Source organism: Colius striatus, chromosome 3, assembly GCF_028858725.1.
Source record: "Colius striatus isolate bColStr4 chromosome 3, bColStr4.1.hap1, whole genome shotgun sequence".
Taxonomy (NCBI): Eukaryota; Metazoa; Chordata; class Aves; order Coliiformes; family Coliidae; genus Colius; species Colius striatus.
In genome coordinates, this window is record NC_084761.1 from 15837435 (window position 1) to 15864224 (window position 26790).

At 44.3% G+C, this 26790-nt stretch overlaps 1 protein-coding gene across 1 annotated transcript in view; it reads right to left on the reverse strand.

Moving 5' to 3' along the window:
* Positions 1-26790, reverse strand: part of CACNA1H (calcium voltage-gated channel subunit alpha1 H) — an 84106-nt gene that overhangs the window by 26367 nt on the left and 30949 nt on the right. The window contains exons 3-17 of the mRNA XM_061994391.1: positions 26330-26515; positions 25559-25676; positions 23773-23928; positions 20871-20961; positions 18584-18792; positions 16486-16920; positions 15520-15620; positions 14978-15101; positions 14769-14837; positions 14475-14659; positions 12189-12315; positions 10911-11036; positions 10113-10202; positions 9111-9303; positions 863-1014 (exon numbers count right to left, since the gene is read on the reverse strand). Coding sequence (XP_061850375.1) covers positions 863-1014; positions 9111-9303; positions 10113-10202; positions 10911-11036; positions 12189-12315; positions 14475-14659; positions 14769-14837; positions 14978-15101; positions 15520-15620; positions 16486-16920; positions 18584-18792; positions 20871-20961; positions 23773-23928; positions 25559-25676; positions 26330-26515 — 2362 coding nt within the window. The remainder of the gene's footprint in view (positions 1-862; positions 1015-9110; positions 9304-10112; positions 10203-10910; positions 11037-12188; positions 12316-14474; positions 14660-14768; positions 14838-14977; positions 15102-15519; positions 15621-16485; positions 16921-18583; positions 18793-20870; positions 20962-23772; positions 23929-25558; positions 25677-26329; positions 26516-26790) is intronic.

The window sequence follows — 26790 nt, forward strand, 5'->3', positions numbered from 1 at the left end:
ACATGAATATAAACCAAGTATAAATAAGGTCTAATCTGGATAAATAACATTTACATGTGAAACAAAGGCTGTTATGCAATGGAATTACAGGGCCAGAACAGCACACAGTCAGCTGGTGTAAAACACACAGGCTAATGTTACCTTGTGGCTTGGTGCCTCTCTAGTTTAGCTTCCAGGAGGCATTTGTGAGTTACCTGGCAGACTGTGCAATATGAGAAAAGTCAACACTGAGCCTAGAGCTCTATGAATGATAATGTGATAGAAGATTAATATAAGTGACAAATGGACAGGCTGTATGATTTATGTCAAAGGTTTTCATGAGAAAGGTGGATTTTATGATATGTAAAGAAAAGAAGGGCTGTGCTTAAGAGTTGGTTTATTCTAAATTCATTGAGGAAAAGAAACGTTGCAGTGCATGCATTAACTTGATGTTTATATCTGTTAATGGAATGTTCTAAAACTCTGGACTGTTTTATATTCTGAGGGTCAGTCACTGTTAGGATGAGAGGAAATATTTGAACATGTCTTTAGAACAAGTTTCTCTCACTCTCCATTAGCCTGATTCTCTATTTTTTTTTTTACACAACAGCAGGGAAATCAAGCTTTTTGCTGGGGGAAGTAACTCCTGAATGGTAGAGCTGACCTAGAGTTAATCAGATTGCAATGCTGAACCTAGAGCCTGGAGCCTTCTGAGGCCTTCAAACACCAGGGAATGGTGCAGCAGGGCTGTCTGCAGATCTCTCTGGCCAAGAGTCTCTGAGGGAAACAGTGTATGGTCCTCAGGTCCTCTGCTACATCAAGCTGCTGTTTCATGGCTGACACATTGATGAACATGTGATGAACACTGATGGGTGTCTCGTACCTTTGGCTGGTTGTAGTGCTCCATTGACATAGTGATGACATTGACCCCAATGATGAATGTGATGAAGAGGTCCAGATAGTGGCTGGTGCAGAGGGTGTGAATGTACTTCCGTGCTGGGGAATAGTCAGCATAGTAAGGCCTGCGTTGGGCTTCTGCAGACAAAGAGAGAGAAAGGCAACACAATGAATGCAGGCCCTGCAGTATGGTTGGCAGCCATCACAATGTGGCCTGCGGGTCACATCTGACACACACCTGGATGCAAGGCAAAGTCCCTGGCAAATGGTCAAGTGATTCTACCCAGCAGCAAGGCCTCCAAGAACCACAGTGGAATTACCAAGTTGAGCCAAACCTCTTGTGCCTGCAGAAGGAACCTCTGCAGCTTTGACAACCGAATCCTTTTTTCTACTATTTACTCTGTCCTTACTGCTCTCTCTCAGGCAAGAGGACATCTTCATTTCATGAGACTCTTGTCACAAACAAGAAAAGGCGAGAAGCAGGATGGAAATGAGACCCAAAGCCAAGAGATAAGCTTCAAATCCAGCAAAGTTTCAACTGCAGTTTGGAGGAAGGGCCTAGGGCAAGGTCTCATTGGTCTGGACTCTGATATGCATGTCTCCTAATCCTGCTGATGTCAGGCAGGTTCCACATAAGAGAACACAACTTGAGTTCAGCTTCTGTGACAGAAGGCTATTGGTGTATTTGAAAGGCCTAAACAAAATATAGCAATGTCTGTGGCAATGGAGGGCACATGCGTGTGGGTTAGTAGCACATGGGAGAGCATCAACAGCAATGGAGTGCGGTGCTCAGCATTTCTTTAGGCAAAGACTATCAGCACAAGCTCCTCTGCAAACATAAATCCAAGGGCATAGTTGCATCTAGAAAACCACTCAGGCTATCATTACACAAATTTTATCTCTTTGCCTTTGGTCATGACTCCTTTTTTCTCTTTGAAATGGGGAAATTTCTGCACAAGACCAAGTTCCTGGGGTTGTTCCAAGGACAGCGTTTGGCTGCTGCCACCAAGTTGCATTTACTGCATGTGTCTCTCTTAAGTTAGACTGTGACCAGGAGATGGCTGTGGGCACTCAGATGGAGTGCAATTATTTTAAAACTTAAGGAATGTAAATATCTGTACATGAGGCCAAAGACAGCATTTCTGTAGGTTTTGCAAGTGGAGGAGACAGGTTGTACTAAGTCAGAGCAGGATTGTTCTTAACAGAGAGGGATTTTTGCAGCTGTTTCGTCAAATTGAGCTTTAAATGCACAAGGAGCTGGGAAAAAGCAGTTGCTTCACTTTAAAAATAGGGAGAGAAATAAGTTCAAAAGTACTCAGTGTCCCCCTGAAATATATCTTCTACTCCTCTCATTTTGCTAATATCTTTCAGATGGACTGACTCTCAAAAGGTGGGGCTTTTTTTTTGGTGGTGCAACTGATGCCAAATTAGAGTCCAAAACCCTAAAATAAATAAACTGGATAAAAGGATACTGAATTTGTTCCTTACTTTCAACTAGTGGGGTTTTTTTTCTGGTAGTTAAAAGAGGAGTGGAGGTATTTGAAAAACATTTCCATTTGACCAGGGTAATGTAGACTTGTTTTTACTGCTAACGGGTGTGGAAAAACAAGCTGAAAGCAAATAGAATTGGTTTACAATACATTTCTCTGTTGCTTTCATGTGCCTTAGTCCTACCAGTCATCTTGGACTGGCAGGGCTGTCTTGGCTGTCTTCACTTGGCTAATCTTCTAGTGTGTCTGAAAAAATAACAATAAAAGCACTGCAATATAATACTCACTGAAGTCTGTACAATGGGCTTTCACCTGTACATCTGTACTCAGGATTATGATATACTTATATTTTGGAAATGTCTTCTTGGGAATGCAAAATAACAGCTTGTTGGGAGATCTGAGGATATCCCAAACAGTCAAATTGTATATTAAGGGACTAATTAATGACTAATGGTTGATTAATGGATCCCACAACAACATTTGCAGTGATAGGTAGTGGTGCGTGAATATACTGGTTAGCAGCACATAAGGAAACCAGGCTGTAAGTGACTGCAATTACTCTCTAACCTGCCCAAATGCAGCCATTGGTTTACTATTCAGCAAAAGAGCAGGTGTTTATTATGTTATATAAACTACTTATAATTCTAAAGCAAGACCACAAGAAGACATTTTCCACTGTAAAGCTGCTGAACAGAAAACAACGCAGCTCTCTCTTTATATGGTGTGGATATACAAATAATAAAGAGGAATCACCTAGCCATAAAGGTGGGTCTGGTTTATTGTGTAAAAGTGCATCAGAAGCTTCTGCCAGTGCTCAGCACTGGCTATGCCTGGTCAAGTGGTTGCTCAGCAAACTTGGGATGGGTTTAATTATATCTGTGAAAAGGCAGCTCTAGGAAATGCCTTACTCATTTAGGATACACTACATCCCTGAAGCTAGGCTGAGAGATGAAAAAGAAACTCCTCCTGGGGGCAACACATACAAGGACAGTGTAGGATAAAGTTGACAACGCTTTGAAACACATGCAACACCACTGTCATGCTCAGTGTGGTAACCCATGCAATGTCCATTAGAGGAGATACTGCTCATGCGAGGCTGATGGTGGTGAGCAGGGGTGTGCAGGAAGGCTGGGACAGCTCGGCAGCTGGCTCAGGACAATCCCATGTAGGCAGAGGCATTGCAGAAAGGTGAAAGCAGTGAGAGATCAGCCACATAGCTTCACTGCAGCTCTGACCCTCACCAAACAGGAGGGAGGCTGTATTTCAGAGCTCCAAGGCCCCCAGCTCTGCTGGGTCACTCCTCATCCTGTTAGGAACAGGTTTTACTGCTCTCAGTTCAGATACACATTTTTTACCTCTTAGTGAGAATATACTATGTTTTGTATATACCCTGGTTTGACTGTGAGTGGTCACTGCACACACCTACTGCTCCAGCCTCCTCAACCAGAGACATGAAGTCTGCAGGAGAACCAGTATGAGGAGAACAGTGGACCACAGGGATGTGGGCATAGCAAATGGGGACATCTAATGTATCAATACCATAGTCAAAATGCAATTTGTGCCTGGTTTCTCCAGGGCAATGGTTTCTAGGCTGAGACTCCAACCAGCCAGCTAGCAGACTTACATCAAACACAGACAAATACCCCTTCAGCTGCAGCTGATGGTTTGAATTGGTGGGAATTCAGAAGGGAAAGGAGAAATCGTTTAACATACACAAAAGGAAAACCACAGTATTTTCTCGCTCTCACTTCTAAAGCATTGGCTAATGCTTGAATCTCACCTCTCTGCAGAGTATTTAAACTGCTTTGCTTGTGATTCTGCTGACATAAAAATTAACGAAGCACTGTCTCTTAGCTTAAAAGCATTTAGGTTGTCATTACAACTGCTAGCTACAGCTCCTCCATTATTCTCCTCTGCATGAAGCATTAGAAAGCTCTAATGGGTTTATATGCATGCTTGGCACAGAGTAGCTCTATACCTGCAGCTGCCTGGAAAAGTAAGCGAGATGGTTTGGTAATTCCCTAGTTAGACATACTAAACACTCAGATATGCAGTGCCCAAAATTTTAGTTACAGCTCAGATATTTCTCATGGATACAGAGATAGCTGTGGCATTGAGAAGATGGACTAATTGAAATAGCACTGCATGCTGCCCACAGTGGCTCACCCCTAGAGAGAAAGGCTAACAGTCAGTGCTCTTAAAGGCACCACAGCTGGGTCTTAAAATAAAACTGAACTCTTCCTTCTACAAAGCCCAGACCCTCAGTTCTGTGCTGGGAAGTGCCTCAGAGAAACACAGCTGTGGCCACACTCTTGCACAGAGTGGAACACAGGAAAAAGCATTTGCCTCTTCTGAGTTCTTAGTCCTTGGGGTCTTCCTGGGGACCAGTGACTTGCTAACACTACTGAAAGACACTCTGCTCCCCAGCTCGGGCCTCCCCTGGGCTGTGTCAGGCATTTCCAGCTTTTCCTGCTCTGCTTTCGGCACACAGTGTCACCCAGACCTCACTTGCAGCCTTTGAAGCCCAGAGCACTGCCCATGTTTGACTTGCCATCGTGCTCCACTCAGCAGGTCAGCAGCTGTTGGCCTTACGGCGGAAACAGAATGGTTGGATTTGGCCTCATAGCCTAAATGCAGCTGAGATCAAGCTGATCCATATGGTTTTAATAAAAACCTTTAATCTGTGGTTTTGGTTTGTGTCTTCTGAGAATCTTCATTACAAGGTTAGGAGCTGCAGGATTATTACATGACACTACACTCATTTACACAGTAGATATAGTGGATGGAGGTAGTGGTGTATCAGACAAATATTCTAGCTTCTCTTGAATTTTCACCTTCACATGAAAAAGTAGACTGCACAATTCTGCCTTTAAAAACACATCAAATGCACTTCTACAGCATATTATAGAATCATAGAATCATTTCAGCTGGAAGAGACCTTTAAGATCACTGAGTCCAGCTGCCTTCTTCTCTCATATGAGCTGAATCACCTGGCAAAGCCAGTGCCCTCTTTCAGTGCTGGCTCTGGCCTCAAATGTGTTAATGGCAGCCTAGTTGTGAAGGCTGAGCCCTGTGGCTGCTGCAGCCCTGTCATGGCAGCCACAGTGCCATGTGCCTTGCTGACACCTTGGGTGCAGCAAGTGATGCTTGACACAGGAGCAGAAGGAGTCAAGGCACACTGACAAGGGGCATAGGCTGACTCTGTTCCTTCATTAATATGGGCTGAGAGGTACCTTCCTGCCAGGCTCCTGAAAGGCCTGAAAAATGCCCCCAAACCAGACATATGATGATTCCCCATCTTTATCACATGATGAAGGAGCCTGTCCTGCTGCAGGACACCAAATGTTCCACTTATAAAAAAAGAAAAACTTTGCTGTGAGGGAGCCCTGGCACAGGCTGCCCAGGGAGGGTGTGGAGTCTCCTTCTCTGCAGGTTTCCAAAGCCACCTGGGTGCTTTCCTGTGTGATCTGATGGAGGGGAACCTGCTTTAGTAGGGGATTGGACTGGATGATCTCTAGATGTCCCTTCCAACCCCCACCATTCTGTGATTCTATGATTGTGTTCTCCACAGAGCAATCCCTCTGACAGGCTAACGGCTCTGCGTAAGAACCCAAATCCTGGACCCAGCCTGTAGAGCCTGGCATTTGTAGCCAGAGCCTGCTTGGATACGAACATCCAGGCACTGATAAGCTGAGGCTTACCCATTTCCAGGCCTCAGCCCATACCTATTACAGGTCAATGGTGTGTTTCTGTGTGTAGGGGTGCCTGTAGATGTCCAAAGACCTCAATATGCAGAACCACACACAGGGCTGCCACACACAGAACACATTACAGACAGGACACTATAGACAAGGACGAGATGCCAGGCAGATGGGGCGAGTCCATACAGGCAGGCATTGTTCAGATAGTACATCCGTAAGCTATGCTGGGTTTTACTGTGGTTAACAGCCCTAATTCTTCTTCCCCTTGTGGTCTCTTCAGGCCAAATGATACAAATGGAGCTGAAATGGGCTCTCTTCTAGGCTTCCCAAGAGAGGCTCCTTACTCCTTTGCAGAATCCCTGCTCTTCTGTGCCCATCTGCTCTGGGGGGGGGGGGGGGGGGGGGGAGGGGGGTGGTGGTGTCTCATCTGCTCCCCTGTATTGGTGAGACACACAGCACTGGGGCCTGTGGAAAGCTGCCCAGCTTGCCATCACCTTGCAGCATCCCATGCTTGCAACATACACACAGACACTCCTCCACAGAGACTCTGCCACGCACAGCACCAACCACATCTCACATCTTTCTGAGTCTGCCACATTTTTTCACCAAATCCATTGTCTTATGAATTACCCAGGAGATGAAAACTCCTTAGATAACTCCTTAGATGAAAACTCCATTTAGATAACAACAACAACAAAAAAACCCGTTACAATGTAAACAGTAATCTTCCAAAATGTGTATCAGATCTTTGATTTCACCTTGTTAACAATTCAAACTTTGATGCCATGCATGTCCTGAACAGAGGCAGGTAGGAGACCTCAGAGCCAGATAGTCTGAGATAACCTCCTGGAAGCCCAGTACATGGCCAAATGTTTAGCCTGTCCATTGCTATATTGGACTTGATTGCCTTCCAGAAAGCTGTCCTCCTCCCTGTGTGCTCTCGGTGAAATGCTACAACACACATCTGTGCAATGCCTGGGTCTGTTGTCTGAAAATATCTCCTTGTCCCTGTGCTTCAAGATAGCTGGATAGAGGGGGGCACTGTAACAGTGTTCATAATTTTGATAGGGACAGGTTCTTTCTGATGTCCAAGCAGTCAGTCACAGACAAGCTTGTAATAAGATTTACTTACTAATCAGGAACAGCAACAGGCTGTGGTTAAACTACCCCTCCTTACCTGTACCTCAGCCTATTTTCTCTAAGGAAGCTTAATGTTCTTTGTAAGTAGGCTTTTTTTTTGAAAAAAAAAAACATATAAACTTTGAGTTTATCTGAATGTCTTCTTGAGCCAGCACATTGGGGTAGAAATACTGCCCAATCAAGAGGATTCTTGGGAGCCTGAAACTGATTTCTTACTGTGCTGCAAATGCTGCCTTCAGGATTTCCACTTCCAATTCTAGGTGGAACCTCAAACTCAAAAGCCAAAATGGGAAAAGGGAAATGAAATTGCATTTGAAGTCTTGTAAATCTCTGAAGAGATTCAATGTCTGTTTGCAGCTGGCTAGTTTGATCTAGATTTCATTTTGACCCAACTACTTAACTTCCAGCTAGCTAAAATGAAACAGGCTTGGCCTTCACTGTGAGGTCATGTCAGTCTGTCATTCAGGCCCTGTGGTGCTGAGGCCTCCCGTGTCTCTAACAAAAGAAGGCGACAAGAGCAGAAGAGCTGCAAGAGATACAGCTGCTTGCCTTGTGACTCCAGCATGGATGATGGAGGAAATTGGCTGGGGTTTCTATTAGCAAAGGCTCTGACTGCTATACCCTTAGAGCCAGACAAAAGACTCTTTGATCTAACGGCATTTTTCCCAGCTGAAAATGGATTCCTACGTCTTGATGTTTGAGAAATAACTAGTCATTTGACACAATGAGATATTAGGTCCTTACAGGAGCTTACACAGGGCAGCACAGCACTAGGCAAAGAGCCACAGGGCTCCTGCAGCAAGCAGGGCCAGAAGCACTCAAGCCTTATCCCTGAATAAACTCATCTTTGATTAGAGTGGCCAAGCCATGTTCTCTCACTTACTTCTAAAAAATGCTTGCCAGCCTTTAATACAGGCTATCCCTGTTCATAAAGCTGTCTGGGAAATTGGTGTGGCTGGTTTCCTGGCAGTTTCCTTGGGACTACCCACCAGATGCTACAGGCAGCTTGTCCCTGATGGAGCCTGCCAAGGAGCAATAGAGGCGAGAACGAATACATGAGAATCCCTGGGAAGATTTGGATTGAGAAAGGAGCACAAGCTCAGGTGTTTTCCTGGTCTGGTTTGATCGTTCCTACTAGATCCACTAAGAAGATGACTTCAGCTAAAGGCCTTCTGTTGCAACCTAATGGTCCTGCATCTGGCCATATTGACTGCTTGCAAGGACAAACTGAGACCCAGCATATTGCTCAGCAGTGAAGGGCTCCCCAGTCTGTGATGGGACAAGCATCTCTTTTAATGGACATCTTCCAGAGAAGAATTCTCTGGACAGCCCCATCTTGGGGCTCCATTCCTTTCCCCAGGGCTATCAGTTTGTTCATGCCCTCATGCAACATGTTTGTGGCATGCGGGGTCATGCGCTAGCACTCTAAAAAGCATCACAACTATTTTGTCTAAGAGAAGAATTAATAAATCAAACCACCACCATCATCAGATGCAAGCGGCACATTAAGCCACAGGGCTACCCTCGGGACTGGCCCTCACACACAGAGTAAGCATTGCAGCTGTTTACTCACTGCATCCCTCAGTCACACCACGAGCTCTCACTTGGTGCGTGGCACACCTTTGCCTTGCTTGGTGAGAGGGGATTCTGCCTAGAGGATTATTTTTTCCCCAGCCAAGTAAACAGGTAATGCTTTACAACTGACTCGTAGAGGACGATTCCAGGGTGTTTGCAACCCAAGACTTAAGGTACCGCCAAAGAGGTAATGAAGCAAAACAGCCTCTTGAATCCCATGGAAACAAAACCAAAGGAAAACGAAAGTCTTGCTTTTGGGAGCAGGCAGGGCTCAGAAAGATTTTGGTTTGTAATGCAGTCTACCGACCAGACAGGTACATCTCCTTACTCCTGCGCTTTTTCTCCAAGCGTCTCAGCCGCTTCTCCTCCCGCCGCCGGGCCTCCTCCGCCTCCTGGTGCTGTCGGCACTTGTGAAAGTTCTCCACCACCACCCCCACAAACATGTTGAGCACGAAGAAGCTGACGATGAGCAGGAAGGAGATGAAGTAGAGAAGCATCCATGGGTTATGGTTCTGGATGGGCTGGTGAGGTAAGGAATTAGAAAACAAGGAAAAAGAGAAGTGGCATAGGTAAGGCACGGGTAAGTCAGGATATGGGGTACTCTGTAGCAAAAAGACAGCACAGTACACTGCTGTGGGGAGGAGAAGTCTGGGAGGAGATTTTTCCCTAAACAGTTTCCTTTCATTCATTTTCTCACTGACTAGAATTTTGCTTTTGTTATGAAACCCTCCCTAGCCTCCACAATTTGGCTTACAGCATTTAATTATTTTGGCATTTATTTCACACAGCTTAAAATAAATGTGCATCATCCCATCTGTGAGACCCTTTTAGTTAAAGATAGGCTCCAGCTTATGTTTTTGAGACGTATGCCTATGGTTAATGTTTCTTGGTTATTACAGGATCTTCGGAAGCAGGAGAAAACTTAAATGCAAAGTGTTACTGTAGCTACAATGGGTACTACTCATCTAAGACTTGACTTTCCTTTGCAAATGCCACGTAATATAAACTTAACTATCTCTCTTTCACAACATTCTTGGTTGTTTTCCATCTCCTCAGAGTTTGCTTCTGTGAAGCTGCAGTCCAATGGCACATGTAGCCCTCTTCAAGTACTAAAACTAAACTAACTAAAAACTCCATCAGTGTTTGTTCGTATACTACATGTGATGTAGTACTGTAAAAGATGCTCAGTGGAGACTGGAAAACATTGGCAGCCCAATGGGCAGCCAGGATCTCATGCAGATCCTGTAGCTCTGCTCCTTCCTGGTACTTCAAAAATAACCTGGCATGAGACCTCTGAGAGCAACACATCTGTACTCTGCAGTACACTTACCTGTTGGTCAATACCCACAGCATCCAAACCATCGTACATGATGTTCACCCAGCCGTCTTTGGAGGAAAGGACAAACAAGGACATGAGGGCCTATAAGAAAACAGAAAAGATTGGTCTTGCATTTTAGTTCCCAGAAAAGAAACTAAAACCAGAAAATGCTCAGCAAAACCAATCCACAGCTCACAACACATCATCCGGCCTGTAGATGGTGGAGATATGCAACATACTGTGGCTTGCTTTTACCTATTTCTATGTCTCGCTTAAAAGTGCCAACTTTGGTCAGTAATGCTCATTTTCTGTCAGATACAGGCTGACTCTTGCTCAGACACATCAGGCTTTCTGGTCACCAATGCATGATTAAAAGTCACTATGTCCAGCTGGTCCAATGTCATGGGGTTTAAAGAAGCAATGACATGTCCCAATTCCTACTATGGGCTGTCTTTTCAGTCAGTATGAAACACCTTATTTTTTTTCATTTGCAAACATAACAGCTAGAAGTCAAAAGATTAAAAACGACAGTTGAGGTCTGTACATGAGGGACTACATACAAAAGCAGTGGCTTTAAGACAACACTCTCCCATAGGCAAGGAATTATACAAGCCTTGGAAGTCTGGCTGCAAGAGATCATGAGGTGACCTTATGCATTTTCATCCAGTGAGGATCATTTCTGATAGATGAATGTCTATGTTGTTCTTGGAAACTTGCTACGATGAAGGCTCCACATCCTTTTTATAGAATACATTTTAAGTGCTCATCTTTTAAAAGCTGGTACAGCAAATCCCTGCAATGAGGACATACCTGTCCCAAGTTGTCAAAATTGTACTTCCGCCGAACCCATCTGTAGTGTGCGTTAGTGCAGTCAGTCTTCGTAGTGATGTTTTTTACATCGGGACCATCACAGTAGTAGAACTTGCCTTTAAAAAGCTGTATTTGAGAAGCAATAATAAAAAATAAAAACTGAAGAAGCAGCTTTGAGAAGTCTGTCACCTAGTAGGGCAGACAAATTCAAATTGATAGAATAGAATCACAGAATCATTTAGGTTGGAAAGGACCTTTGAGTCCAACTGCTAACCCACCACTGCCATGGTCACCACTAACTCATGTCCCTCAGCACCTCAGCTACATGGCTTTGGAATCCCTTGAGGGATGAGGACTCCACCACTTCCCTGGGCAGCCTGTGCCAGGGCTTGACAACCCTTTTGGGGAAGACTTTTTTTCCTAATCTCCAATAGAAACCTCCCCTGGTGCAAAACTTAAAGCCATTCCCTCTTGTCCTATCACTTGTTACTTGGGAGCAGAGACTGACCCCCACCATGCTACAACCTCCTGTCAGGGAGTTGCAGAGAGTGATCATGTGATCAGTCTCCTCTTCTCCAGACTAAACAGCCCCAGCTCCCTCAGCTGCTTCCCATCAGACCTGTGCTCCAGATCCTTCCCCAGCACTCCAGTGCCCATCTCTGGACACGCTCCAGCATCTCAACGTCCCTCTTGTGGGGAAAGGATCCAACACGGAACACAGTACTTGAGGTGTTGCCTTGCCAGTGTGGCACTTGGTAGTCTCAGAGGAGATGCCATAGAATCACAGAATCCGGCAGGAACTTGTTGCCATTGACCCCTATCCCTTGAGTCACCACGTTCAGGCAGGTGGAGGGAGGAGACAGAATCCTCCATATCATGCACCCTGTCTGCCTATCTGGCCTTCCAGCTCAGATATCTGTCTTAACACACAATCTTCCCTCTGAGGAAGAGACACAATTTACATTCTAGCACACAGAGTTGGGAGGGATCTTGGGAGTTTGTCTTTTCCTTTCTCTACTCTCAAGCAGGCTTAGATGGTACAATGTGGTTCATCAGGGAGATCTGCTCTTCTAATCCTGAGGACGTTCCAACAAAGAGATGCCAATCCCACCCCAAAGCATTTTTTCTTGGGTCTGGTTCTTTTTTCTTACACATAACTGAAACCTTCCTTTGGAGAGATTTAAGCTTGCTACCTCCACCTTAATCCCAGGTGGTGAGAGAAACATCTTCTGTATTGTATCAGTCATAAAGATGGCTGTAGTGAGGGAAATACTCTACCTGGACTCCTAAAATCCCAAAGATAATGAAGAAAGCACAGCAGATGAGAACAATATTCCCAATAGGCCTTAAGGAGGAGATCAAGGTTTCTACCACCAGCTTCAGACCCGGGGCTCTGCTGATGACTCTGCAAAAAAGGCAAAACAATAAAGCTTTTAATTTTTATGTATGCCAAGTTATTACACAGTGGCTTTTCCTCCTCTGCTTGGGCTGCAGTAGAGCTAATATAACTCTCCTCTACCTGCAGGCAGCCTTCAGAGATAGTGACTTATTTTGGCAATTAGAACATTCACAGTTGCATCAGTTGGAATTAAAAAAGCATAAGAAAGCCTGTCAGAAAGATGTTGGGCAACTGTTTACTAGTAACAGTGAAGAAGGCATACTCTCTGTGGGAAAAGTATCAGAGGTTCCCACTACAGGGCTATCTGTACTTCAGTCCAGACAGATGATCCCCTCTGAGGTGTCCCTGATCCAAGGAGAGGGTGACACACATCAGGAAGGAGCTTGCTTCCTCACACAACATATGCAAACAGCTTCACAATGGTACTAGAGAGCATGTCTTCAACTCTTTCTATGGGCATAAGTGCTCACCTGCCCTGGCCTGAACCCATAACAACTTTTCAAACAAAGGCTTTTCAGTTTGGTTCCTAATTAGTTCCTGAACTGACTCTTAGCTACACAGGAACTTGTGATCAACAGCTCCATAGCCAAAGGGTCATCCCATTAAAGAGCAGCTTGCTTGCTTGCTGTGAGGCTGTGAGAGGTCAGGCATGCTCTGAACACTGTCTGAAGCAGGTTTTGGGTATTATGGAGAACAAGTGTTTTGCTTTCCTGTATGAGTGCCTGCAGAATGGCTCTCCCATGGGTGTCTGAAAAATGTGTTTGCACATAAGTGTAACTAGCCCAAGCAAGCTTTTCTGGAAAAGCAGGTGTTTGGACTGTAAAACATCAAAGCTTATTTTAGGAAGGGTTTGTAGAGGGAAAGGGATGTGAGTCCTTGCAGGTAGCTTGAGTAGCACAGCTAATGGTGCTCTCATGCCTGCCAAACACAGAGAAAGAGGAGAATTGTATGCTGCAGGGACAAAGCATTTCAATAGGGTCTTGTTTGGCAGCAGTCTGAACTGCACCTACAAAGCATCTACAATAGTCCCTAGAGTAATCCTAGAAGAGGCTAAGTGAAGCCATCATGAGAAGTGATGAATTCCTCTCTATTAATAGGATCTGGTCTAATTACTCTCTAAGACAAATTCTCCTTTTTTTCCCCCGTACATTTGCTTATGAATTGCCTATGCTCTGACTTGTGTTCTTAGTTATATGTGTTAGACAGGTGGTGCCTCAAGGCCCTGTCAGGCCAAGGTGTGTCCAGGATGACCCAGAGTGGCTGCTGGTGAGCCAGCACTGCAAGGGGATCCTGATGTCGCCAGCAGAACAGAGCACAGGAGCAAGAGAGGAGATAGAAACACAAAGTTCATTGTCACTAAAGATATACAGAGCGGCAGACAAATAGCTGTTGTTTAGGCCTGTGACCACGAGAACAAGATTGCCTCTTCCCATTACTCTCATAAGCAAACAACTTTTTATTAGAAAGCTTCCAGGTCTCTGGAGGTGCCTGTCATCTTTCCCCTGAAATTTCATGAAAAAGGCTCCTGTTTCTTGCCAAGCAGGATGGAAATAAAACAGGAGCTGTGAACTGATCAAAATCCTCCAAGCATTAACACTCTTTGTTATTGCACAACTGTAAACAAAGTACAAATTCTCTTTATTCCTTTTCTCAACCACTGAAAGCATCTCTCCTTCTTCATAGCAGAGAGCTAAATTGTTTTGCAGTGACATTACACATGCAGGCATGGGAGAGCAGGTATAAATGCTGAAGCTTATCCAATTATTGTCAGCACCTGTTCAATTTTCTCCCAGCCAACACAGCCTCTTTGCTTGGGAGCGACTGTGAGGTTGTGCAGTTTAACAGGGAACCAGACAGGTTTGGAAAATGGTGATTAAAAAAATGCAGCATGGAGAAGGCATTCACTGTACTAACTGCCTGAGTAAAATAACACCTCTCACTCCAACTCCATCTGCTCTTTTCCACGCTGGAGAAGATGAATTATAACTAATGTCACTGTTTTCAAACAGTTTCACTAGAGAAGAGATCCTCAAAGGTGATTCTACCCATACTGTCTTTCAGCTTTTTGTGTTATTAAGCAAGACCTCGATGGATCATGTGCCTCTTTTCAAACTCCTTGATCTATCAGCACAAAGAAAACTCAGCCACTCTATCGGTGAACGTACCGAAGGGGTCTCAAGGTCCGCAGAAGTCTCAAAACACGAAGGACACCCAGGATCTTTGCTCCACCCGCCGATGCCATGGAGACAATAATGTCAATGATAGACACAAAGACCAGGACTCCATCCAGGACATTCCAGCTGCTCTGCAGATAGGTGTTCTCCCCAGAGAAAAAGCCAAGAGCTACCACCTATGGCCAAGAGAAGAGAGACATTTAAATCTTCACCCAGATCATAACTATGTCAAGTTCTGGTCTTTGCCAGGCCTCATTAAGGGCCATGGGATGGAGATGTAATTACCTTAACCATCATTTCAGCTACAAAGATTGCAGTGAAGATGTAATTAGAAACACTTAGGAATACCCTTTCCTGTAAAACACAGAACAACAAAAACAGGCAAGTTATTGAAAGATGTTAGAAAACAAACATCTTGCATCTTGCAGGGTCTTGCCCTGACCAGACTAACATCTGGATACTGGGTGAGGGAAGACAATGACTCAGGTACTCACTGTGCTGTGTGGGTCTATGTCTGGTCGCTCCAGTGCTATAGTGATGCAGTTGAGAAATATGAAGACTAGTACCACGTGATCAAACATTTTGTGGGCAATGACCTTCTGGCACATCACTCGGAACCTGAAGAAACAGTGAGGAGGAAAACAGACTGCAGATGTTTGGGTCAGCAAGAGACTCCCACCCAAATGGCATGTCATGAAAAGCCTTCATCAGCTGTGCCACCAGCATTGGCCCAGGTGGTGCCCAGGTTTCTCCACAAGCTTTGGCCATTATTATCAATGCAGTAAACAAGATGTAATAACAGCCACTATTAATGCTGGTTAAACCACCCTTCTTCCTAGGCAGGTGTGGAGTGAACTGTGGAACAATTCTCCCCACAAGTAACAGAAAATTTACTTAAAAGTCAGGAATTTGATTTCTAAAACACTCAGTGCTTCTGCATCAGAAAGGAATTTTTCTCAAGGGAAGGTTAGCTAGAAACGTAGTATTCCATTATCACAAAAACCCAGTGGGCTGGCATTTCACTGGGATTTCTTACCGATTCTGTGGTGAAAACAAGTAGAGAGACCAGTCTTCATGAGTCTTGCACCACTGTGGCTTGTAGGGCTCCAGGACTTTACGAATTCGGTAGCAGTAACTCTAGATAGAAAAGAAGAAACATCTTTTCTTCCTCTTTTATTTTCCTGCCTCTTCAACTTTCACAGTCCTTTTGTAAAAGAGGCAGCACATGGCGTTACATAGCGACTGTAGGCAGTTGCAGCTTTTAAGACAGAACCGTGGCAGGCACCGTCACATTTGTCCAACAAAACAGGGAGGAAAGGGATAGAGGAAAGGGCTGCTATACAGTGAGACATGAACATGAACACACAAGGCTTCTAGGCATGTATTATTTTGAGATGCAAAGTTGTGTTACAATGAAAAAGGCCTCAAACAACCAAAAAAGAAAACATTCTTTCTAGGCTTTCAAGCCTTTGAGATGTCAAACAGCTGTTTTGAGCAATGACATTAGCTAGCCATTGTGCCTGCAGCTCATTTTTGGAGGTATCCTGAGCCAGTGGAACAATCTCAATCAGTCCAAAAACTAGGCAAAAGCATGCACATCCCCTTGCAGTTCTACTTTGTAAGCGATAACTGCGATGTAACAGCCCAATTCATTAGCTAAAAAAAATATCATAGAATCATAGGCTCATTATGGTTTGAAAAGACCTTTAAGATCTTTGAGTCCAACCACTAACCTCACACTGCCATGCCCATCAGTAAACTAAACTATATCCCTCAGCACCTCACCTTTGAGTCTTTTAAATCTCTCCAGGGATGGTGACTCCACCACATCTGTGGGCAGCTAATCTCCTTTTAGGAGTGAAGCCCATCCCTTGAGTCTGGATTCATGTTGTCTACATCAGCCACGAGGCAGTAACACATTGTTAAGCCATATTTTTAATCAACCTTCTTGGAACAGAAAAGCCACCTAATGCGTGAGCGCCCAGTTTCCCCCTCAACTCACATCCTCCATGTCATCCTCATAGTCTGCAGCATCTTCCTTGTGGCCATCGACACGCAGGAAGAACTCGCTGGGGACGTGAACCATCTTGCCATTGCAGTCTTGGTACTCGGCAGGCAGAACGGCCACGGGGCTGATGCTGAGCGAGTGGCGCATGGTGGGCAGTTGGAGCAGCTCGGGTAAATCCAGGGAGCTGCGGTAGTCCAGGGACTCTGCCCGGCGGTGCAATGAGGGCCTGCTGACTGTGCTGGACTTGGCATCATCGGAGTCATCGTCTGTGCTGCCCTTTCCCTCCCCAGACAGCAAGGACTCCCTTTCTCCTGACTGGTTCTTCTTCTTAAGGCTTGGGGCTCTGCCCAGGCTGTTCCAGCTCGAGCGGCGGCTTCCCCAGTTGCTGCTGGTGCCCCAGTTGGCACAAGGGGAACTGCGGAGGCTGGACTGAGAGAGGAGAAAGACATTTGAGGGTTTGTTTTCAGGAAAAAGCCAAAAGATGTGACATTTTGCCTGGATTAGAAGACCTTTCTTGTTGGAAGTCATGTCTTCCCCTTCTAGTTCTCACTGCTCCAATTTCATCATGTCAATGCTTTGAGACAGGAGCCAAGCACACAGCTAAAACCATGATGAAGGTACTCTTTGAACTACACCTGTAGTGCAGCTACCAATCTTCTGTGCTGCATGACTTCTATCCTGGCAACATTAACTGCATAAAAACTGAACCCAAGACACTACTGCTGAAGTGACATTTTCTTTCCTTGTGTTCAAGTGGTTTCAGCCCACAACATCTCTGGCTTCCAAAGGGGCTCTGGCACCTGATTCACTCAGGTGTCTGTGTATTACTTCAGCTTGCTGTGTAAGGAAATGGAATTAATGTTTCTCTTATAGCAAATTTCTGGCACTGATTGGCATGTCAGTGCACTTTGGCTGGCAGGTAGTTGCCAGGATGACAGCATTTAAGGTTAAACCAGAAAAGCTAGAAGAAAAAATACTGTTCCATCCATGGTTTCTTCCCAGTACAAAATGAAGCAAACTGCCTTCCTTCTTCTCAGCGTTGGCCAGTTCTGCTCTGACTGATTCATCTTCCTTTGACTAGTGGCACTGATGTGCTCTCAGAGAAAGGATTCAAACTATGAACAACTCTCTCCAGCAATGCACAATCCCATGAAACCCTGAGGCAAACAACACTCATCTCTATTTTCTTTTCAAAAGCATTACCTTGACTAAGCAGCTTACGAAAGGGGATAGTGGCTCTGTCTCTGTGTGAAGCGCCTTCACGGTCTGCTGCCTTGATTTGAACATGATACTGCAGTTACAGAGCAGAGGAATGAGATGGCTAAGCAGCAACAGAAATCCACTTTGTCTATTAACTCTGCACCCTCTGTTTTCACGGAGCTGCCCTTCCGCTCCCCTGTGGCAGGCAAACTGCAATCAGTTGCCAAAACAGTCACCTCCAGCCAGATCTCTGCTTCATGAGCTGTGCCTGCTGTTAATGGTCAGATCATATCTCATTTCTTCTGTTCCCTCATCGATGGGGCTGCTGTACTGTTACTGGAGCTCAGCTGCTGAGTTGGTAAGGACAAATGCTTCATTTCCCCTGACACAAGGTGGATTCAAGATGCAATCCTAAAACACTGTGGGGAGACATTGGCCTCATTCCCACAGGAACACGTGACAGCTTCTCCAAGGCATCACAAAATGGCCAATGTGGCTGGCAAAAGCCGCCTGCTCCTCCTCAAGAGCGGCTTGCTGGAATTACCCCATGAACTTACAAATGTCTTAGGTGGTGTCCCTCCAGTGAGGTGGCTTGGCATGGACTTCCAGTCAGATACCAGACAAGGAAACATTGAATCCCAGTGTATCCCTGTCTCCCCTCTTCATATACTTACTGTTCGTAACTGTCACGTTGTTACTGTCCTGCCCCAGCATAGCACATCCATTTGTTTCTCCCTCTTGACTCTGCTCTCCTCCTGCCTTTCCACATACTTCTCACCTCTATTAGCCTCCTGTTTGTTTCCCAGCAATGTGCTCACACACGCACACACACACAATTAATCTGTGCTGCTTGCAGGCACTTGAGGGAGAGTTATTAGCAACAGGAACCTACCAAGGACTTCTGATCATAGCTCAAGGGGTCCAGAGAAGCGTTACTCCCTCTCCTTGAGTCCACAAAAGTGTGCACTGAATCCATGTGTGGGGAACACTTTGGTGTGGGCATTGGTGTAGCAGCAGTGCGCATGATTATTGGAGGTGGCATGCTTCCCCTGCCCTCCAGGTGTCCATTCGGGGTGACAGCAAGTGAGTACATCTTCATCTCTGGAGAGAAGGGGAGAAAGAATACGAGGTGAATGCTCAGCTACAGAAATCACTCTTCAAAATGGACATTGCTCCTTGGATCTTTAAGGAACACTGTCAAAAGATGAAAAATGGGCAACAGATCACCCTTGCCACGTTGAAGGGCACAAGGCAAAAGTCATAACCTTTTAAGAGGCCTTCAGTCCTGTCCAGACTTGGGCATTGCCTTCCAAAGGAAACTTCTTTTGATCACTCCTTCTTGAGATTTAGAGAGTGGAGTTACAGTTTTGTGGGATTGGGAGAGAGTTTCCAGGGAAAGAACATTGACGACTGGCTAAATTCACCCTAGGAAGTTAATCTGCTTGTCACATAGTCTTCCATAGAAACTTTCATGCATTTCTGATTGCTTTCGGTTCCTTCATGGGGAAGGCACTAAGCAAACATTAGTCACCTGTTCAGGCGATAGGAAATGGGAGTTGTTTTTCCACACCCACCTATCTGGAAGACTAAACCTCTTACAACAGAGAAATCTAATGGCACATCTCTGTGGTAACTGCAGAAAGCACCTATTTTAGCTGTACAATGAGTACAGACTGCAAAAACTGTATTCACACTAGACAAACCAGACATAACACCACCAGCCCTGTGGAGTGCCGAAATACTCAAAATCAAAGCCTCGTTTCAAATACATAACTAAAGTTGATCTAGCTTTGGTTTTAGTGGGCTTAGTGAGTTCTGGTTTGATAATTGCAGAACCAGTTTTAAGGAGGGGGAAGGATGGGAGCATTTGTGACCACAGAAAGAAGTCTGCAGTGAGAAATCCAAGCCTTACCCCTGATATTTTTCCTCACTGGATGCATTTGTAATGCAATGTGCTTCTGTTGTATTATCTGTTTAGTTGCTGGCTTATGAACAAATACCTGATCTGCACCACAGAAGTCCATGGGAACATTGCCATTCACTTTGAAGGGTGGAAGATCCAGCTGAAAAAAATGCTAATCTGCAATCCACGTTCCTCTTGCCAGTGTATTTGTTTACAGATCAATGGCATTGTAATGGAATTATTAATGTCCTTACGCTGTTTAGTAACCAACTGGCACTTATGAGGCTTATGGAGGAACACAATTACTCATGGACTTTGATGGCAAGTTCAGCCCTCTTTTCTATTCCTGTATTACCTGAGAAGAGGTGAGACTACTTCTTTCCCCTAAAACTCTCTTATTATTATTTGAAGCTGCTCAGCAAATAGTTGGTGTTGTGTGTTCCTTGCCAACTATTTACAATGGACATTCATTTGACCACTCGGTGTTTGGAATTTGTTGCTTCACCTGCAGACTGAGCAGGTCCATCACCTTGCTGTGATCCAGCTCTATCTCTGCTTCCCAAACAATTTGCTTCTGCCCCTTTCTCAGTTGAATTCCTTCTGCTCACCACAATCAACATAATTTTCTTAGCTGAAAGGAACCTTGGTTTAGAAGCATTTAAAGTAATCTTAACAGGAGTCCAAGGTGAGAACCAAACTGGCTCCTGTTTACCATCAACTATTCACTCTGTTAAAATATATAATCCCTTTCTGTCTCCTATCTGACTGCAAGCTTTACAGAGCAAAGGTTGTCACCTACTATTCCATGTTTATAGTACCCTAGTACAATGTGACCTTACCTCAAAATCAATTGCCAGGCCCCCCTGTAACACAAATGAACAGCAACATTCCCATCAATCAAACCTCACCTAAATACACTTGTGCAAGAAACAAAAAAGAACAGATGAGAACATGATTGAATTGCAAAGCTGCTGAGAAGTAGTGTGAGAATATTGCTGTCAGCAAACCATTCTGTGGTAATGATACAGAAGAAACTATGAGACATATTTAAGTATTCTACTATAGCTTAAATTAGAAGAACATCTGTTTAAAGAAAATATCAATGCTCATTTAGCTTTCCCAACATTTTTTTGCATAGCTGCTCTGTTAACAGAGCTATCAGATTAATTGCCAATTAAAATAGATCTTTCCACTTTCCCCTGTAAGTTTCTATTCAAAGATGGAAGATGGAAGCAGGGTTGTAGCTCTCCGGGAAAATATAGAGACAAAATCCTGCCTGTTGCTCGGAGGTCTTTCAGCTTCTCAAAATCATCATCGAAGTTGGCAGATGTCTTATCCTCATCTGTGTCTGACCTATTGGCATCACCCTGCAGAAAAAAGGACAATTAACAGACCTGATTAATTTAAACTTTAGCACAAAGGCCAATGGATTACATAGCAGCTCAGAGATACCTCAGCTCCCAATGGTTAAAGTGTGGCCTCAAGAATCAGGAGGGCAGAATGTCAAATTCCCTCCAACACTGCCTTGGGAAATGACCCCAGAAAGTCTCTCTTCCTTGTTTAGATTCATTTTCATACTTGGATAGAAAGGATGATGTTGTGATTGTGACTACCGTTCCTGTAATGTTTTTGTGTTTCCTATGCTGCCCCCAGGCTCACTGAACAGTGTATCCCAGGGGAGAACATGAAAGTGCAGCTGTAATCAGCAGGGTGACTAAGAAAAATTGGCATTGTGGGATTCCATATTTGCACTCTCCATGATCCCAGCTGAAAGCACTTAGGTTTTCATGTCCAAAGATGTCGAAGAGTTTTTTGTTCTTTATTTTACAGCACTGTAAATTTGACTTAGATTTGAAAACCCATTCCTAATTTTCTTTCTACATGCTGGCTAGTAATTGAGATTGTATTGGAAAATCTCTTGGCAGCACTGAAGCTGAGGCAGAAGGGAATGTGGCCAGCTTGCCTGGCAGCACTGCATCATCCCAGGACAGAGAACAGCCGGCCACCCTCAGACTAGCTTTCTTCCTGGAAGTCCAGTTATTTTTCCCTTTCATATCAATTTTCCTCTTCACCAAATGTTCAGCCTTAAATAATGTACAAGCCTGGGACAGAAGAGCTACTGTCAGGTTCTCCTCTGCTGAGGGAGGTCTGCAGAGAGGAGAGATCCCAGCAGGCTGTCAGTATGACTCTAGCTTGATCCATCAAGACTGCAGAAAAGCTGTGCAAATTGATAGCAAATGGTTGGATTAAAGCAGCTGATCCCAGAAAAAGGAGCACAGTTCCTTGAATGCTGCCTGAACAAATCACTATAGTTTCGAGAGACATGGTACTGAAGTGGCAGTGAACTTAATTTCATCTGTGATGTATTGCTAACTGGTGCAGCCAAACAGACAGGATGATTGAAAGGCTTAAGCTCCCTTATTCATCTTCTCTGTTTTGGAGCAGAAGCACTAACATAGGGTAGATGAAAGATTTGCATAATTTTAGAAGGTTTGTCTGCTCTTCCAGAGCAGCTCTGGGATAGATTTCCAAATGACATGGGAACAATCTAAGCACAAATATGCAATTATGGTCCTGTTTGAAGTCTGGCTGCTTGTTGTCCTAAGCACAAATGTACTAAAAATGGTTTTATGGCCATTTAAGCCTATTCTCTTCTAGGGCTACCCCTGCCAAACTTGCTCCACAGGCAGATCAAAACCTGAGATCAAAGCTGAGACTATGTTCTGTGATTCACAGTACAATTTTAATGTCCCTGATTAAACGTTGCTGATGGTTTAGAGCTTAGAGCAGCTCTAATGCACATCCTCTTGGCTGCACAAGTCTCCTAGAGAAGTCACTCTCCAAGTGAAAGAAACAAGTGAGCAAAGGGAGAAGTGCCTGCCTCAACTGCTAAGAGCATCACCCTGGAAGAGGGCAAAGTCAAAGAGGTAAAACCAAGAATTTCTACCATACCAAAAGCACCAGGGATGACAAAAGAAAACCCAGCTCCACTGATACTTCTTCTGGGAGTTGTCCAAGGAGACTGTAAACATATTTGGTTTACAACCAGAGATAAGTCATGCATTTATAAGTGCAAGACTCAAATTGAGTCCTGGTAGCTGAAACACAGCTCCAAGAAGGGTTTTCTGTAACACAGATACTACCTCACTATGAGACAACTGACAAGCCCATAGGCTTAATGTCAGGATTTATAATAACTGGAAGCGGAGAGCAAAATGTGCCCTGCAAATGTCATGCCTGTGGTTGCTGGCCTTTTCTGAGGCAGCACTGAGTGAATAATACAAGCTTTGAAAACTACACCTTACACACATTTAAATCATGGTCTATAACAGCTCCAGAAGGAGCCATTAAGCCTGAGAAAGAAATGACAGATATTGGGCTAGGTCTGTAATCATGCACTTGGAGAGTACTGCATGAAGCTGCCCATTTCTGCCTTTGCATTAGCAGGTGACTCAGTCTCCAAGAGGGCAGGTAAGGAAAAGGATCTGTACCATGCAAAGATACCTGTAAGCTGCCAGGTTGCCAAGTGGAAAAATCTTTCTTCTGCCTTAAAGCAATCAGGAACAAAGGATGCAAACTGTATTTTATCATAAATTCGCTGCTCATTGACTCGACACAGACAATATTTTCAGGTGTAAGTGAAAATCTCTTTAGTATTTCTATGTCTTACATCATCCTAAGTATCTCAAAATGTAATGTTTGTAAACTTGCAACATAGCGTTTTACCAGTTTCTGCTACTAGCCTCAAATAACACATAAGGGACGGAGTCACAGGAAAGGCCTAGACTGACAGCCAGTTCACATCCTATCTGGTCCCCATGACTGGTATTGGCTACACACATTGAAAGCCTGAGGCACACCATAAAGACACACAAAATACAGGACATGTCAGAGATTCAGTGAGTTAAATGGATCCTAATTTATTTCCTCTAGGTCACACAATGTACCCTGTAGCAGATTAAGCAAAGTGTTGGTCTCCCAAGTCCCATGCCAGGTTTCAGCAGGCCTTATTTGTAAAGACAGACTCGCAAGAGCCTTACATGCCCAAGCCAGCTCATCTATACCCCTTGGATTTAAATTTAGGGCTGCTTGTATGGGTGGATGTTTGCACAGACATGGCTTCATCCCTATGCTCTTGCCTACATGTGCTTCTTCCTCCCTCTGCTCAGATCTCTTACCTCTGCCTGGAAGCCTTCCACCAGGATGGCAACAAGAAGGTTGAAGAGTACATAATTGCCAAAGGTCATCAGGGCCACAAAGTAGAGTGCTGCCCATGAGGATGTAGATGCCATCCCATTATACAGGACCACATTCCAGTCTTCTTGAGTGAGGATCTGCAGAGAGGTGAAGGGGAAGGCTCTCAAGTTAACCCACTCCTCTCATGCACAGCAGCTGCATTCAAATTCTGACTCATACATTTCTTCCATTCCTTTTGACCTTTTCTGAGCATAACCATTATCAGGTGTAATGAAATGAGACAGCAAAACATTCCTTTATTTAGATCTTTGCATGGGATATATCTCTCCTGGCCAAACCTCCCCTCTCTGCAGGAAGACCTAGCACACTGCTGCCCACAGAGATGTCTAGTTGATATCCTAAATAAGGTAAAATGAAGGATGCACTCGTACAAGTCCCATTATTTGGTGGTGGTATTGCCTCCTGTGATAAACATCAGAAGATAACATCAGAGCTGTTGTCTCCTTTCTGGCTACTCTTTACAAGGCACCTGAAGCTGAAGGAAAAGGTAGGGGACATGATATTTGATGTGATACTGGTTGGATGAAGAAACTCAGGGAAGCAAAGTAGTTTCCATTAGGTAAAAGCACTGACAAGTTGGGTAAAAAAAATGCACATCTTTGCAAAGTCTTGCTCCAAAAGACTTTCCTCAGGGACTCCCACTCTCCTACCTTTCCTGGAGCTTAAAAATCCTGGGGCCTAAAAAAACAGATGACAGATTCACGCTCCATATTAATTGATTCTTACAATGGAAATGGCCTCTAACCTTCCTAAAAGCAAGATAGCTTTGGAGATAGGAATGCAGTCAGCTGCACTAAGTCATACCACTCATTAACCTTCATGGGATGTAGGACTGAGCCCTTGTGCTCTGTGCCAACTCTGTTTCCCAAAGGACTGTTAGAACGAACACAGAAATCTGCATTTATGTTTGTAAGAGAAAGATGTGAACCTGTGAGACTAATGCTGATTTATCCTTGCTCCTCTGTAAGAAGGAAAACTTTGCAAAAAGTTATGTTCTTTACAGTGAAGACTGTGGACTGGTTTCTGCCTTGAATGATATTGTGGTGAATACCTACTCTGCATTTAGAAACTTAACATTGTTTGCATTGTGCTACACTTGCTGCACTCTAGTTCTAAAGACTGAACATCTAAGCAGAAAAGACTAATCTTTATATTTAGAACGTCCTGTAAATAGCAGTTTATTGCTCTGTTGTGAAACACGACAATAATTTCAAGCACAGATCTTGTCTGCAGAGGAAACACAACTTTTGACATACTTTCCCAGCACATAGAGACAGCAACCCCAGATCTGATTTGTGACAGTATTTGTCACTCCCAGTTAAACTAAATAGTTTGCAAAGTGCCCTTCTGGGGCAGCAAAGGCAAGTAAGGAGTCAGAAATTTACAGAACAGGAGTAGAATGGACAGTAGACCGTGAGTCTTGATCTTACCAATTACATGAAGGGAAAATAAGGGGGGATTTCCAGGCTTTCTTAGACTTTACTTTTACTGACAACAGATACACACTGTGATGATTTAGAGTAGACTGCTTCTCTATACCAGTTTATAGGAACCTGCTAACTCAGAAATACAATCACTTTTCCCTAATAACAGTGCTATCTCAGTCCAAATTTGTCACCTACTGGAACAGGCTTTTTTCCTTCCAAACAGTGAAATAACTTGTCCAGGTGGTCCACATTAAAACTTCCCAGAGGATTCAGAGCTTACCTGAAAAACGGTCACAATGGCCCAAAGTAAGGAATCAAAATTCTTTCTGTCTGGAACTGTATCTCCTGTATCAGTTTTCAGGCTGAACTTGCATCCAAAAAGATGCATGCCAAGAATGCTAGAGTGGGAAAAAGTGCAGATGGAAGAAACACATTATTGTGTGAAATATGATAGCAGTGATTTTTTTGGACACTTTTCTGCCCCCAGTGTTTTGTGTGCCAGTGGTATCTCCCAGGAAGAAGGGCTGTGCTCCATGATCACTGATCAAACCCTGCCATTTGGCTCCTCCATGTCACACTCCATTACTATTGTCTACACTGAAATAAAATCAGGGATCTCCTTTGTCTAGAAAATAACAAACCATATTGCCAGCTTCCTAATCCAAGTGGTTTCCAAAAACAGGACCCCGAGGAGCATTATATGGTCAAACAGACAGATAGAAGTCTTGGAGTCTGTACAACTCTCATCTCAAATATAACACTGGTAGAGTCCAGTTTCTGACAACTTCCTGACATAGCTAAATGAGCCTCCCAGAAAATCCAGAGCAATCGTTGCTTGTTTGTGTACTGCATTCATCTACAGAATTACAGTACTGCATAAAAACTGAGACTGAAAAGAGGTAAACAGTCTGTTGAGTGTCTGCTTGTCAGTCTATTGTGAGCACTTCTATCATGCAGGCAGCTTAGCAAATGCAGTGTATCATTATTCCCATCTACACATTACTTAAGCAAGCTGAATAATTAATTGAAGAAGAGCTACAGTCTCTGGTACCTGAAGATAAAGATGAAGAGCATAAGCAACATGCAGAAAGTAGCTACATTGTCCATGGTCTTCATCAGGACCACCAGCTGGCGACGAAGGGCAGGCATGAAACGCACCAGCTTGAGCACCCGGAGCAGCCGGAAAGTCCGTAGCACAGAGAGGCCTCCGTCCGATTGGCCAATGATCTCCCAGACACTGCAGGAACACCACAAGGAGAGGAGCTATAAGCAGCAGTACTGTACCATGAAAGCCCTGAGCAGGCTGGTTTCTTATAAGATAACCCACTGTTTAGATCCTAAAGGGATCATTTATTCGCCTGCTGCTTTCTTGCTTCTGAAGGACACCCTCTCTTCCCAGCTGCGCAGACACACATGTTCACACACAAGCTACATCACTTATGGCTGGTTTATTGATTCTTTAATTCCCTTGCTTTCTGTGGCTCCTCACAACACAGCATGTCTCTTGCTAGT